Source organism: Urocampus carinirostris, chromosome 14 (assembly GCF_059441175.1).
Source record: "Urocampus carinirostris isolate Australia breed hairy pipefish chromosome 14, RoL_Ucar_1.0, whole genome shotgun sequence".
NCBI lineage: Eukaryota > Metazoa > Chordata > Actinopteri > Syngnathiformes > Syngnathidae > Urocampus > Urocampus carinirostris.
In genome coordinates, this window is record NC_142362.1 from 10,219,670 (window position 1) to 10,236,377 (window position 16,708).

Consider the following 16,708-nt stretch of genomic DNA (forward strand, 5'->3'; position numbering starts at 1 on the left):
AAAATCTGGGTGGGCCAGAGTGACACCTGTCTTGAGGTTGTGCTTCAGTGTTTCAAATGCGTTCTGGCATGCATCGGACCAATCAGCAGGCGTCAGCTTCACTTGACCTTTCCTCACTAGTTTGCGGCCTTTCTTGCACTTATGCTGGGCACCAGATTCAGATGTGAGCCTGAACAGAGGTTTTGCCTTCGCAGAACATGCTTCAATGAAGCTTTGGTAATACATGACCATGCCTAGAAAAGATCTTATTTTACTAGGGCACGGAGTCTTTCCGTCAGACTCCATTAGGTCAGCGACTTGTACGTCATTTATCGCTCTCACCTTCTTGGGGTCAGTCCGAATTCCATCCTCACTGATGACATGCCCAAGAAATTTCACAGTCCGTCTGAGGAAAAAACACTTTTTGGGTGCGAGTTTGAGGTTGTGTTCCTTGAGGCGAGTAAACACCATCTGCAGGCGTTGGAGTGCAACTTCCTCTGTGGGGGCAAACACCATCAGATCGTCGAGGTAACATAATAGGCTCATGAAATTCTGATCACCGAATATCAACATCATCATCCTCATAAACGTTGCTGGGCTGTTGCAAAGTCCCTGAGGAAGCCGGTTGTATTCGTGAAGCCCGAAGGGTGATGAGAATGCCGTGTACTTTTTGTCATCAGGGTGCAACGGGACATTGTAGTAGCCTGACGTCAGGTCCATCGTAGAGAAAAAGGCATTTCCCCCAAGTGCGGCCAAAGCATCAGCTTGATGCGGAAGTGGGTAGGCATCCTTTATGGTTCTCGCATTAAGCCTTCTGAAATCAGTACATACCCTTAGTTCTCCATTCCGCTTCCATATGAGAACAAGCGCAGATGCATAGTCGCTAGCCGACTTCTGAATAATTCCTTTCTCTTCCATCTCGTTGAGAGTCGTCCTCAGTTTTTCATACTGACTTGGTGGTATACGTCTGTAGGGTAGACGGAACGGCTTATCATCAACAAGGTGGATACGATGTACAAACTCTTTGGCCTCTCCACAGTCCATCTTATGGCGAGAAAAGATTGACTCGAATTGTTCGATGATATGAAGGAGCTTGTCTTTACACTGCAGCGAAACCTCGCATGACTTCAGGTCAATGTCTTGCAGACCCAGAGCTTCCAATGTACGCATCATGTCCTCTTCTGACCTGGGTTGGACCTCTTTGCTCTGTACACTCTGCATGTTGCACTTGATCTCCTCTGCACTGGGCAGGTCTTCCGCTGCGATACAATGAGACACATCTGCAATTTTTCTGTTTCTTCTCAGCACCACAACTCTGTCCGTGGGATTAAAGACTTTAACAGGCACCCATCCATCTCCCCAGAGTGGAGTAACAACTCGCCCGACAAGGACTTGTCTGGGTCCAGCCTTCCATTGGGTTGGCTCAACGACCACTGTGCTGCCCGCTGACGTCCCGGCCATCTCAGGTAACTTGCCCCAAATAACGTACTCGGTCCGTGGATTCAGCGTCACGCAACTCTTGATTTTTACTGTCCCTACCTTGTCTGGAATGCAATCACCTCTCCATCTCTCTGTGTTAGAGAGCATTGACAGGAATTGACTGTGGTTATCGGACAGACCGTTGTCAGGAGTGGAAACTATTCTCCAATAGCCGTCAGTACTTTTCAATTGAGTCAAAATATATTTGATGGCATTGCTGCCAAGGATCATCTGTTCTGTCTGGCCTGGCACAACCATTACTGGCATTATCATTTGGCATCCGTAAACTGTGACGTGAATGTCGTACATGTCTCTGGGAGAAACTTGGTGTCCACCGCAGCCTACAATGACATAGTTATCGGCTTTGTAACTCATCATGTCAGGGAAGTGCTGCAGCAGGGACTTGGCAGTTGCCTCACTTACTGTACAAGCCATCGACCCGCTGTCTAACAGCGCTCTGAAAGTGGGGCCATCTTGCACAAGTACAGGTGTGTAAAACAGTTCGTCAGTCTCCGCTATTCTCTGAAACCCCTGAAAGATCAGCTTCTTCGATGGAGGTATTGTGTTGCTATACAACTCATAAATTGATTTATTATCTTGTATGTCAGGCATCACATTAGTGGTGGGAGGTATACTCAGTTGATCTGCACTGTTCTCCCCTAAGCGCAGATCAGTCAGTTTCCCTGAGGCAGTGGGACGACTTTCGTCACTGGACAATCACGTCGAGAATGCCCTGGGGCATGGCAGTGAAAGCAAAGGTTTTTGTCTCGGCAATGAGAGAGAGCACTGTGTTCGACTTCTTTGCAAATGATACATGGCTTGGCAGTGAAACCATTCATTCTGTCTCCAGGTCGCCTGGTTGGAGCTGGCCTTCTCTCTTGAAACTGGTTTGAGGTAACACGTATCAGAACTTTCTCCAACATACTAATAACGTCCGTTAGAGGGACATACTGTGTGCTCGAATTCTGAGGTGGCTCGTGCATGAGGGTTGGACCATGGTTCACCTCAGCTTTGTGTACGACAATTTCCGCTCTATTCGCAGGTTGTTGTAGGGAAGCTGCTTTGTAGCTCTTCTCAGCGAGGTATTCATTCAGCACCTCTAGTACTTCACATGCTGACCACTTATCGATGGTTTTAGATCTGTAAGTGAGTGCCAGTTCTTTGCAAGGGCAGTTGCTAATAAACATGCAAGTAACCTCTATTTCAGGGTTGTCAAATGTTTTGCCCTGCTCACTCAAGCAGTCAGAGGCAAGGTCAGCTGCTCTGTTTTCCTGGTCTTTGGGCAAAGTTGAATAAAAGTCAGCTAAAGGGACAGCAGAGTACTTGGTACAGCTAAAGTGTTTCCTGAGAAGACTATAAATTTTGTCAGGGCGGGTATAGACGTCTATATTACTGTTTCTGATGCCAAACTTAACTACATCTTTAGCTTTTCCTCTCAAATGCATAAGGATTTCCTCTGCTTGCTCTTCAAGTCTCACATTACTCTTTTTAATAAATGTCCTCATTAGATCTTCCCACTCATGTACTTTTATTGAGTCTGAGCCTTCCCCAGTAAATGATGGTGGTTCTTTGAGCTTTCTCTGTGTAACCACCTGAACCTGTGATTCATCTGATACATGACCAGGCTTACTCAACGTTTTTCCTACATCTTGTGTGGCAGCAGCGCTAGGAGTTACTATATTGTGTGACTGTATACGTGAGAAAATGCTATCAGCCAATTTATGTCCTATCGCCTGAATAATATTTGTCATCTGATCAGCTACCCCCTCAGAAACATCACTTGTGCTCTGATTAAACATGTTTCAAAGATGTAAATAAGTCCAAATCGCCTGCGTAACACGTCACTGTATAGCAGTTTTAAATACTGTGAGCTGATGGCTTCATGAAATGATGTGGCAGGTAGGACAGTCCTCGGTTCGGAGAGCTTGAGAGAAGTCACGGGTCACGGCACCAATGTAACCGCGGTGTACGTGTCCCACCAAAGATCCACATTCACGCTGGACTGGATGATGAGGTTTTTATTATTACAGTTTCTGCAAATGGATGAGTCACAACATTAGCTTTTTCTGCTGGGTCTGATCTCTTTGAAGTTCTCTCTGATAAGACTAACAACAAAGCATATCAAAGAGCTTTCTTTTCACTTTACAGAAAATACATTTTAGAATATCACAATACATTTTTACATTTTAACAGGAGATCGTATAGTGGATTTTTAACGTTTACAATGAATTCAACATGTTTTTCTTTAGTCTGAATTTTAACTAACATCATCCTTTTTTAATGTATATGAGAAAATAAGAATAAAAACAATAATGAGTATAAAAACGGGTACAATTTACCTGCAAATGGATGAGTCACAACATTAGCTTTTTCTGCTGGGTTTGATCTCTACAAGGGGAATTAATATTTAGTAAAACAGAAACAAAACAAAAATAAACCTAAACAGCTTGACAATATCAATCACATTACTATGCATGGTGAGAGATTTGTCAGCTGGGGTTATAATGTTTAAAATTAACTTCTTTTGTGGAGCACCAAAAGATATGTCTTACCTTTGTAGTTCTCTCTAGTAAGACTAACAACAAACCCCGCCTCCTGGTCACATGTTAGAAGCCAAAACCAAACCCCACCCCATACCAGCAGATGGCACTGTTGGACTCAGCATTGCAGGACATTTACCAAAAACTATACACATATTTCAGCAGGAATTTCAATAAAACAAAAGTTATTATTACACCCGTTACACACACACACACACACACACACACACTAAATACATATATAATTAACAATAGTTGGGGAATAAAAACCCAATTTTGTGAAAACAAAATGTAACTACTATTTAATAATATTTTCTTTTAGATTTTCAAAATTAATTATTTTCTGAAAACTAGAACACAATACATATTATGAATGCTTTTTTTAATCTAAATGTAATAATTTATTTAATTATCTATGTCATTAATATTATTTATTTCAAATGTCATTAATGATGTAGTTGGATCTTTTTTTATTTTGTAAACATAACAGGAAAAAAATGTAAACGGATATTTATTTAAACATTTATATTTTGAGTACAAAATATTTTATGAAAACTACAACATAATATACACTAACGTCACCCAAACAAATGTGTGTTTTCTTTGAAAAGTCACACTTTTCTCCAAAAGATTTTAACATAAATAGAAAGCATAATTGAGATATTGCTAAAGGTAGACATAATGATTTTTATTTAAAATACTTTTTTTTACCATTTAGACTTCACTTTTGTCAAAGAATGGACATTTTCAAGTGACACATAACTATTGAACGGTCGCGTATATACTTTTTATGAATTATAAATTTATTAATAGCATCTAATGAATTGTTTAAATAATACATTATCTATGTATTATTTGTGAATTCATTATTATTTCTCTTAACCTGACCCGAGTTTGAACCCGACACTGATTAGTACAAATCCCCATTCAGCGCAAATTCGCCCGTGGCGCTAAACGACATCACAGGAACGCCGTCGATTTGCATTCGAAAGAAACTGGATTGACAAGCGTTGCATCACGCCGAATAATAGAAGCGAAGGTATACAGCTGCGCATGAGAAATATCTCAATGGAAATGCTTGTAAGACTTTTTCGGGTTTTAGTTACATAAAAAAGCTTCTGCGCCCGTTTTAGTGAACTTGAAAGCTGCCTACGACTCTAAATTTCATTAATGTTGTGTGGTGGCAGCTTGCTGATTTGCATATGCATTTAAAGCAGAACAAAAGCAGAATGCTGGACAGCTGCTTGGGAGATAATATTTATCGAGTAGCGCTGTGATAGAGTGGTATATTTTTCTTGCTCACCATAAATCATGTATTTGTACCACCAATGCCTGCGTTGAATTAAAGCAATTTCGTTTGGGAGTAACGAGTACATCAGGTCCAAAAACACTATTACACTTTTACACTTGATGCTGTTTAGCATTTGGTTTACTTTAAAACCATTTTACCAAAGTATTTTAGTAAAACAACTTTACATAATATTGCATTACTAAAAGTGATGTCATACCCATAAAGAGGATTATACACTACACAGACTATTAAGCCAATACCTGTATTTATTTAGTATAGTCTTATCTAAGGATTTAAATCTGGATTATATACTCAGGGAAATATGTATTTCAATAAAAACTGGTCGCAGGTTTGATTCCCGGCTCCTCCGTGTTATATGTCGAAGTGTCTTTGGGCAAGACACTGAATCCCTAATGCCCTCGAAGATTGCCTTCCATGCAGACGCTACTATTGGCTAGTTAGTGCAGTGTTTTTTAACCATTTTCGAAGCAAGGTACACTTTTATTTATAAAAAAGTTCCCACTGTCCGTCAAAAATGTTTGAAAACTAAGTTATGTCAAATATTTCACTGTACTACCTCATAAGCAGGTAATTGGTATATATAAAAAGAAAATAATTAAAATAAAAAAGAATGATGTGCTTCATTTATGTTATTAAATGTACTGTTCTACCTCATAAGCCGATAATTAGTATACAAAAAATATGTAAAAATCTACCGCCACCTACTGATATGGATAACTAGTACAGTTCCTCGTCCGAAGAAAGCAAAAATACTGAATAATGGCTTGATTTTTTGCAAAAATAAAATTGGGAAAATTGAAACGGCACACTAGTCAAGGTCTCACGGCACACTTGTGTGCCCCGGCACACTGGTTGAAAAATTGGAGTTAGTGTGTGTAAAAGGGAAAGCACATTGTAAAGCACTTTACTGATGGCATGTTTTTTTTTTTATAAATAATAATAAATTTGGGCAGTTTTAGTGCCACAATAGACGGCACACTGCTGTGCTTCGGTTCACTGGTTGAAAAAACACTGAATGCAACCATAGTACTTGTACTTGAAAAGCTATAATGTAAATAGCAGACCGGACCATTATAAGTATGTTTTGTTTAATTTTAAAAGTACATCAAAAGTAAAAATGTAACATTTAGGATATTTGTAACAAATTTAAAAAATCGTAGTAAATGGAGCACAAATATATTTTGTTGTTTATATTTTCACTCTACAAGGCAACACCTTGAAATTTTTGAGTGGCTTTTTAAACAGATTAATTTTGAAGTTGATATTGGCTTCAAATAGGGATTATTAGACTTCTTTCCCACCAAAGATCAGTCTTGGACTATTGGTATAGTCGTAATGATTATGCGATTTGAATATCGGATAACTGTCTCCTTAAAAAATGCATTAGCGTTTATCGACCCAGAAGAAAAAAAATCGGGGAGTCGTACTGAATTTTGGCTTCAAATGTTGGTTATTGGCTTTCTTTACCACTTATAAACAATTTTGGGTATTGGCCCAGAAAAGCAAAACAATAACAATGTATTTATATTGGATTTGAATATCAGTTGTCAGTTATTACTATTAGATTAATAATTAGTCTTGTATCAGCCCTAGAATTTTTTTTTTTTTTTTTTTTTTAGCTACAGTACTACTTGGTATACAGCAAATGGAAATAGCAATAGAGCAGGGGTGGGCAAACTATCAAGTACTACTAATAAAAACATTTTTTTGGTGTCATTGTCCTTTTGTGAGTCTACAAAAAAATACTATTACAGAAATACTACAAATTGAACTATCTAATATAGTGCTTACAAGGAGGGATCTAATATATTATTTTGCTTTCATTCTGTAATTAAATATAAAACCACTAGAGTAATCCCATGAAACAAAAATACTACTACTGAGAATTGACAACAGAAATACTACTAAAATACTAAAAAAAATACTTGAAATAATTTAAATATATTTCAAAAATAGCCAAAACTACAGTAATAATTACTAGAATACCACTGAAGGCACTTTACAACAGAAATAGTACAAAAATACATTTCCATAAATATCACACAAATTCTAAAGAAAGACCTACAAAAATACAACTGGAATATTACAAAACACTACTATTTGAAAATTCCACCTACAGTAATATTACAATACAAAAATAATGCTACAGAAATTTTAGAACAGACATACTACAAAAATACAACAAATTAAACATGACAAAAATACGAAAGAAATACTAGTAAAATACTGATATGGTTATACTGCAACAATACTACAGAAACTCTAATATGGAAATACTTAAAAAAACTACAACAGATATATGTATCAATCAATCAATGTTTATTGGTGTAGCCCAAATCATAAAAAGTCTCAAAGGGCCGCCCATACCACCATTATAAAAACCCCTTTTCTGAAACATACAGTACATGAAGGCAAGGAAAAGCTCAAAAAGCATAGTTTTAGACACTTCCACTGAGTTTGCAGTTCGTATCTCAGAGGGTGGAATGGGGTTTCGAATTGAAAACACTCAAACCTCTTGATTTCTTTTTGGCTCTTGGAATCACTAGTAGACGTAATTTTGTGAGAAAATGTCTCAGACTATAGGGGGAAATTAAATCAGAAAGACTGGGTTGAAATCCTGTCTTACAAGATGTGCTTGTGATTGCCTTGCCAGAAGCATAGACCTAGGCTACATATGGATGGACAAAAATACTACAAAAAACCTACAGTAATACTACAAAAGCCTGAGTGCAAATATACTCCAAAAATACAACTACAGGAATATTCTAAAACAATATATCAAACTAAATACTTATTTTGTTTTAATTGTCAGTGTTTCAAAACCAATTTAATGAGACACATCTTATAAAAATGAATTAAAAAAAAAACACAAGATGTAGATGTCTGCGGGTATTTTTATTCATAAAACAAACAAAAAAAAGGATAGTTCTCCAGGATTGGCTCCACGGCCAACATTTTTAACCCACTGTCCACCCCTGCCCGAGAGCCTTAACTGTGTCACCTTTAATCGTCCGTTTTATATGTCGTTTTAGACAGATATGCTCCCAGCTATTTACACGAGACATTACTCGAGACATACCTCTTAACCCGAGTTGGCACGCCGAACTGAATGACAAGTCAGTGAAAATACTGTACACGCAATCAAAGAGCTCTCAATTACTTTTGATGTCACAGGCACAGACGCAATGCTAATGCGCTCGCTGCTGAGACAACAAACAAAACAAAACAAAACAAAAAAAGCTATGCATTCAAATTCTGTCGTACGCCGTGATTTGCATTCATGAGAGGAGGCGGGCAATTTCTAAAGCTCTGCTAAATGACTGGTAATTTACAAATGCGATGACAAATATTTTCGTTTAATAATGTTTACAAAGCAACGAATGGACTGGCTGAGAAAATCTGCCAGGATATAAAAGTGTCAGGACAAATTGATTAGAAAGACATGTACATGCGAATGTGGGTGGTTTGTCTGTTACCCGATAATATACAATCAACATCTCCTTGTCATGAACCGGAACAGGACCCAAATGCGTGACGTTTCTCACACAAGCCTTTTATTTTACGGGAAATGGGGAGTCCTGCACGTTAAGCAGTAGTCTGGCGTGGAATGACAGGAAGCCAGAGGCCAACGAGATCGATACCAACTGCCCGAGCAGATATCAGACCAATAGGGTCAATACAGAACAGGACGGGATAGACAGGATCGATATCAAAACAGGATATCAAAAATAAACAGGACAAACTAGACGGGAACAAACTGGAAACCGATGTTAAACAGGACAAAATAAATGGGAACAATACCGGACAGGAAATACCAACAGGAAACAGGACTGAGTCAAAACCCACATCTTGCGGGGCGGATGTTCATTGACGGACTGACAAAGGAAGAGTGAGAGCACTGAGCTTAAATGGTAAATGGTCTGCATTCATATAGCGCTTTTCAAGTCAATGAAGACCTCCCAAAGCGCTTTACAATGTGCTTCACACACACACACACACACACACCAATAGCGGCCATGATCATGCAAGGCGCCAACGGAAAGCCCTCGGCACCCAAGTCGGTCATCCTTTCGTCCCTCCAGATGAAACGGGACACAAGAAAGCAACCATGTCACTCGGGTCAGGGTGACACAATACACTTTTCTGTTCAACAGCAGGGCCCGACAGCTTTCTCTGGTTTACCTCTGCCGCATCATACAGGTGCCCATTCATACATTTTTGGGTCAAATTGTTTCTTTTAAGGTAGCGCTGGACCAATGAAGCTTCATGAAGCACTTGTGATAATTTCATGCCACTGGATGGTGCTTTGGTTGAGTGACGTAGCGGACTTGTCATCAATTGCACTAGCTATGATATTTCAATCAGTGGTACTGTTTAAATCTAGGTTTAAAACATACTAATAGTGTAGTTTATGAATCATCTATATTTTATGTTGACGATGTCTGTGTAGTGTTTGTTAATGCTACATCTATTGCAACCCGGTCATCCTTTTTCTTTTATATAATACTTTATTATTTCTTATTTTATTTTCATTTTATTTTTCATTATTGCAACATCAATTGAGGCCTGGTCATTGTGGAAGGGAGATTACGTAATGTGCAGTGCCTCCTCAAGGTTTCTTCATTTTCCTCATGTTGAGGTTTTTGAGTTTTTCCTTGCCCTCATGTAGGTTTTACATCAGGGGATGGTGTAATAATAGTCTGTAGTTTGCAATAATCCGTGGTCTGTGCAGCCCTTTGAGACTCCTTGTGATCAAGGGCTATACAAAAAAATACATTTACTTGATAATGACCAGCACGATTCAAATGAGAAAAGTACATTTTCCAAATACTTTATGAAACTTCATTTTCCTCTTCATATAGGGAACACAGATGACCTGGATTTTTTTCCGTTTTCGCCCCAAAACAGCATTAGAATTTGATAGGCCTTCAAACGTTATAGTGGCTAGTCATGTAACTATTCTTTTTTTTTTTTAAACAAAAATATCAGCTCAAAAAAAAAAATAAACTTATAAATTACTAATCATCCCTTTCTTAACACCACTGAAAACCTGTTGTGACATCTTCATTAAGCACGTCGGACCTATTCGTAATATAAACATTAAAAAAAACAGTAAACAAACCATTATAGCATTCAATTTCAGCACTTTATCCAGTCAAAATCAATAAACAGAAGCCTAACGGAGGGCAGCAGCATGTCATAATAAATTGCATTACGGTAGATAAAACATCGTCCCTGAAGCACATTACATGTGTATACGTCTGACATTCACATTATTTCTTGTTTCCTCGATTAGATGAGTGGCCATGAGCTGATAATGGGTAAGCATTGACAAAAGAAATAATGACCAGTCATTTCAGACGTTTTACTTGCCCCATTGCTGCTTGGCAATTACTAAATGATATTATCGCAGAACACTGCTACAAGAGTAGTAATCGGGTGAGAGGGAAGCAAAAACAAAAAGGGTTTTAACCGTCTTTCTATACCTCTAGCATTGTCCATTATCACAATATGCTAAATCGTGAATTTTGGCACCACAATGCTCAAGAGAAAGTGATATTTGACCACTTGATGTCGCTCTTTTGTGTAGAGCAACCAAAGAGGTGAGCTAAAAAGCACAAGGAACATTACAAACTACTGGTGCTTAAATGGACCAAACCACAGCATTTTTCCTTTTTTTTCTCAGGCTTTCACAAGATTTATGTTTTTGAGGGCGGCGCAAGATGGCTGGATTAGCCTTATAATATTAACAATAAATGCACATTTGTAGACCCAATAGTTAAAAAAATAGCATGATTTATGTATTTTTGATTATTATTCAAATTTATTTTGGTTTTTTATCATTAATGAAGGATGTTTTACCACTAGGAGGCCCTAAATAATACACAATGTCCCTTTATAGTGCCTATCAATGAGAACAGTGATGACTTGAGCATAGATGGACTAGGGAGTATTGTTTTCTTATAATATTTAAACATAAAATAAAAACAATAGTCATAGTTTTAACTTGTGCTCTACTGTGGTTTGATTTTTTTATTTTAGATGATTGCTATGACTAAAGAAACATAATTATTATGATTTTATTACATAAAACAAATATTAAATCCTCTGTGTGTATAAAAATAAAACACGTTTTATTTGAAGAATATTACTAGTTTATGGCTAATATTTCGACATTTGAAAATATTCCCATGCTGACAAGAATTAGCCGGGAATTCTTTTTTTAATTATTATTTTTATTCAAAATCATCCTTACAATCTGTGAAAAATTCATTTGTAGCTTTCATCTGTTCTCAATTTGTTTGCACACCGTGCATGAATACAATGGCACTGTCCCCAAGCGGCCAACATTTAGGCAAATTTTATTTGGTAGCATGCTAGAAGAACTGCTCAGTTTTCAGCTCGTTATTCAACTATTGACATTCATCTCCCGTTTTCAGTCCCGTCAGCCAACATGCTTTCAATTCCGTTGCTGAGCTTGTGGAAAACCGCCATCAGCTAACGTAGCTTCCCAAATGCGCTGCTCATTGACTGACAGGAGATAGATTGAATGCGTAGAACCTGGTATTGGATTCTCTTGCTACCAGCCATTACTGTCACAGCTTTTAGAAGTTGATATTTGGAGGGTTGCATTTTAAAACTAAATATTTAATCATATAGAAAAAATTGCAGTGAAATCAAAACTCCAGATAAACAAAAAGCAGATGGTGGAGACAAAGCACATTTTCATGCGTAGGCTCAACCGCACGCTTCAAATCACAACTCAAACACGAAGCGAACGCCGTCTGCTCTACACCTCAATAGAGTCTTCAGTGACATGGACTTAACATTTTCTGACGCGCATATGAAAAAAAAAAAATCCAGATATAGCAGCTGCTTTTAACCCACAATGTGTTGATACAATTTTGAAAACCGCGACTAGTTAAATGTGATCAATCTGCGTTAGTGCATCTGGTTAAACATGTTTTTTATCATAAGCAAAAAAACGCAGACTTATAGTAGCATCAGTTTGTTATTTACAGTAATTACAAAGACGGATTTCAGACTTTATGACGGCACATATCAATATTAACTCAAAGTCAGGCGTTTCTCTCAAATGGGAAAGGCCCGATGCAAGCCAATTTTGGCATTTTTTTTTTATAATACAATAAACCTTGCACCCACTTCATTAGAAAAAAATGGTTCTAGCTGTTACGATTGTTTAGTAAACAACAGTTGAATATTGCTAGGGTTTTTTTAAAATATTGTACTCATTTCTAACTGTGGCTATTTGTGACAGGATGCATTTAAAGCAGAATTTTCCCTTCAGTGCTTTTTTTGGACTTGTGACACCGCCAATATCTAAAACAATTCTTTCCATGCAGTACACAAATTGACGTCATCATTTTGTAAAGAAAACATATCCATATATTTGTTACTTCGACCACACTCCTTCACTACGCCTATACCCACCATACCGAGCCGCCTATACACTTCAACTGCTGGATACGGGAAGTAAGATTAGGAAGTGGGTGAACCCTCGATGTGTGGATAAAGATCTGGTAAAAGCCACTCCTGACCTCAAGTGGTGATTTATCATGTGAAATCATTCCCAGAGGCTTGATATTTACTAATGAGCTGTGTCGAATCATTTATAACAGTTCTTTAAAATAAAACAAAATAACATATTTTTACATTACGGTAATCGGGGACAAAGCTTCTGAAAACGTATAGCACCTAAATGAGATAACAATAGACAGTGAAATACAAAGAAAAATGAGTTGTAAATACAGATCCCAGATAGGTAAAAAAAGAAAAGAAATCTGGTTCGTTTCCTAAATCAGGATGAAACACGTTTGTTTCCCAAATCCCATTCGAGGCATTCTTAATGATGTGAAATGGCACTGTTCATAAACCAGGACATTTGGCAAAGAACTCAACAGACGTTGATAGATGTGTGTTTTTGGTGCCATTGTGTTGTGCCAGGGATAATCCAAAAATCATATCAGACAGCTGCCATCGAGTCCGTGTGGGTAATTTGTAACACCAGCGTTGCCCCAGGAGAAGCAGGTGGCACGCACCGTACAGATGCCCGAAAACACCCACGCATGAAACATTTGAGACAACAAAAAATACCCAGGATCTGAGGCAATTCTAAATATCTACAGTTATGGAACAGGCAGATAAAAAGGTATACAGTAATACCTCGTTTTGCGTTCTGACTGGCCAAAGAGTCACCCCGCCCCCTTTCTGCCTGTGTCTACCTCTGCGTCAATAACAATATGGTCTTAGTTGTTCACAAACAGCTTTGTGAATCTATATAAAGTATATGCCATCATACAAAACTCTCCAGACCCACAAACGGATCAAAAGGTAGGAGGAGATGCTTTCTATCGCTGATAAAGTTGGACTTTTCGACATGCTTATGCAGCATAGAAGCATTCATGCCGCGTTTGTATTTTCCCAATAAAGGTTACGATAGCGAAAAAAATCACCGATAAATCATTTGAAAAGCTATAGTGCAGTGTTCTCGTTTGCTCGCGTCCCTGGGACGCAACTGACTCAAAATTGTCATTATTAACCGATTACATTTTTTTTTAAACAAAGATCTACCGCACTCCAAACTTTTCATCAGGCAGATCCGGCAGATGTTGTTTTGGTCTCGCGGTTCGAGTTTTCGTCTGCACGCTGATCTCGAGTTGCGTGGTGAAAAGTCCGTCTCTTTTTAGAGAACCGGCTTTTTTGGCTCAACTCATTCAAGAGAGCCGGCTCTCAAACGGCTCACTTGCTTTGATGCATTATATTACGAATTATTGTGTTGTATAAAGAAGTTAAGAAAAAAAGGAAGTATAAAAGGAGAAAAAAAAAGACAGGTTTGTGGTTATCCCTTTAATCGGTATATTATCAACAATAACTTGATGCAGAAAATGAAGTAATAATTTGATGATTAAAACTGAATGAATATATAGATTTTTATTATATATTTGTCACTGATTTACAATTTCAACCTCGATAACACTAAATTTTGGGTACCCATAGATCTATGTTGGGACCCATAGATTTCTGAGCATGCGAGTCCCCGGGACCCATCCCTTTTCAGCGGTAAAATGAACACTGATAGTGTAGAAAAAATGTTTGACAATCATACTTTGACAGTATGGAAGCTATTTGTAAAACAAAAAGTACAGTACTTTTATTTCTAAAACAAATGTTTGAGCCTGTAAATGGGGATTGTTCTTTGGTTTCAATAAATAATAGAGTGTTTAATACATAAATAAATGTTTTTACTTCAGGGTTTTGACTTTCTTTATGGAATGTAAACACCGCAAAAAAAGAAGGGATTTCTGTTCGGTAGTTCTGTTGAATATTTTTGTAGGTTTTTAAAAACAAGAAATTAAATGAACTTACCAATGCAGGATCCGTCGACTTCCTCATGTCCAACACTGCAGACACATCTCCCCAAGGGGACCAACCAGTCTCCGTCGGCTCCACAAAAGAGTTTGGGCGTGTCCCGCTCTTCAGCATGGTCGATGCATGCCCCTCTCACCTCCACCAACGAAGAAGAGTCCACTCGGGGCACCGTGTCCGGAAACGAGGCCAGGTTTCTCAGCGTAAATGGACATTTCTTGTAGTAGACCCTCACCGAGACCAAAGCGATGCAGGCCCCGATGTCCTGGAAGGCCAGATAGAAGCCGTCCTTGCTAACGGGTCCCACCTCACGCACTTCAGTGTTGAGCTTTAGGATTCGATCGCCGAGATCCATCTGAGTGAAGCTCTCATCTGCTGCGATGGTGTCCACTTTGGTGTACTGAGCGGGTTTGAATTTGACGCCGTGCGCCTCGTCCGTTTCATGGTAGAAGAGGTTAAAGGTTTCTTTGCAAGTGCCCGACACCCAAGGGATCGAGTTGCAGTCACGTAAGGTGAAGCGAAGCTCCACGTAGATTTTTTGGGCCGCCTGTCGAGAAATCCAATTGGAACGGAGCCAGTTGTTCTGGTTGGGCTCCATCACGTTGCACACCTGGAAAGTGTGGATGGGACGGTTGTGCTCGTCCATTTCTGTGATGGCATCCCACTGTGGAAAGAATATGAAAGGTTTAGAAAATCGAAACAAATATTTAAATGGCAAGTTTACCTTTCAACTGATACATTTAACTGGTTTTAGGCATATCCACAATTCAGTAAAATAATGTCTTATAAAAACAGTCTGTTCATGTTGCAAAGCTTCCTTAAACATAGCATAACAACTTTGAACATCAACTTTATTTAATGGCAGGTAAATTTTCAGTATGGCAATGTATTTTTTGTAACAATTGTCAATTTATAAATTAATAAAGAAATGAGGAATAAATAAAGTAACTCATTTAATGCCAAACGTGTCTTGCAAATGGGAAGTGCGAGTGCCAGACAATTTTTGCCATTTCGGCTCATTTTTGAAGACATATGGAATGTTTAATCCTATATTTATATACGAACAGGACCAATTAAAAGAAGATTCAACATTCCTTTTTCATTAGAAATAAGTATATTTTTCAGCTTTTACCATTGTTAAGTAAACAACAGTTGTAACTTTGCTAACTTTCTTGAAAATACTTGCTGAATTCTGAGGGAAACAGCTTTTTTTGACAAATAGTGCATTTCAAGCATTACCTTCCCTTCAGTGTTATGTTTTACAACTGTGATACCTCAAAATATGCTCAAATATTTAAACATTGCTTTCAATTTATACAAAAGGCGTTTTGCTTGCAAAATAAGATCTTATTGCATAACCACTGCACATGTTCACGAATGATGTCTTGGACTTCACACAATTTCAGTCATTCGGGGCCACCCACACACTCTCAATAACCGGATAGGGGAAGCAAAGCAACACAAACAAGTGGGGCTCCTCGATTTGTGGAAAAATATCTGATCAATGATGGTTCCTGTCGTCTAGTGGTGATTTATCAAACTGAAAGTAATCCCAGATGCTTGATATTTCCTGATCAGCATCGCCCGAGCCTTTAGAATAGTTAATTAAAATAAAACAACCAAAACACATTTTTACGTTCAGGCACTCAGGGAAAATTCTTCTGAAAACATTTTATATGTAATGGCTCTAAATGAATTAATAAATGAATAAATAAACACAAACATATTGATCCATTGGTAGATTTTTTAATTATTTTACCTTACAGTATATTTGTAAAACATTTTTGTTGGAATATGAAAATGGTAAAATGTTTTGTTTTTGTCATTGTTATTTTGCGCCCTTTGTATTATACATGATTGTAATGTGAAGTTAACCTCCGCTTCATCCTAAATATCAATTTGGTACAGTGACATATACCATGTGATACTACATTCAAACAGATTTCCTGTATTTTCCGGACTATAAGTTGCAGTTTTTTATAGTTTGGCTGGGGTTACGATACTGTACTCT

At 38.0% G+C, this 16,708-nt stretch overlaps 1 protein-coding gene across 5 annotated transcripts in view; it reads right to left on the bottom strand.

The window, feature by feature from the left end:
• epha6 (eph receptor A6) overlaps positions 1 to 16,708 on the bottom strand; it is a 234,191-nt gene that overhangs the window by 162,166 nt on the left and 55,317 nt on the right. For all 5 annotated transcript variants that reach the window (XM_088353348.1, XM_088353347.1, XM_088353346.1 and 2 more), the window contains exon 3: positions 14,698 to 15,361. In XM_088353348.1, coding sequence (XP_088209474.1) covers positions 14,698 to 15,361 — 664 coding nt within the window. The remainder of the gene's footprint in view (positions 1 to 14,697; positions 15,362 to 16,708) is intronic.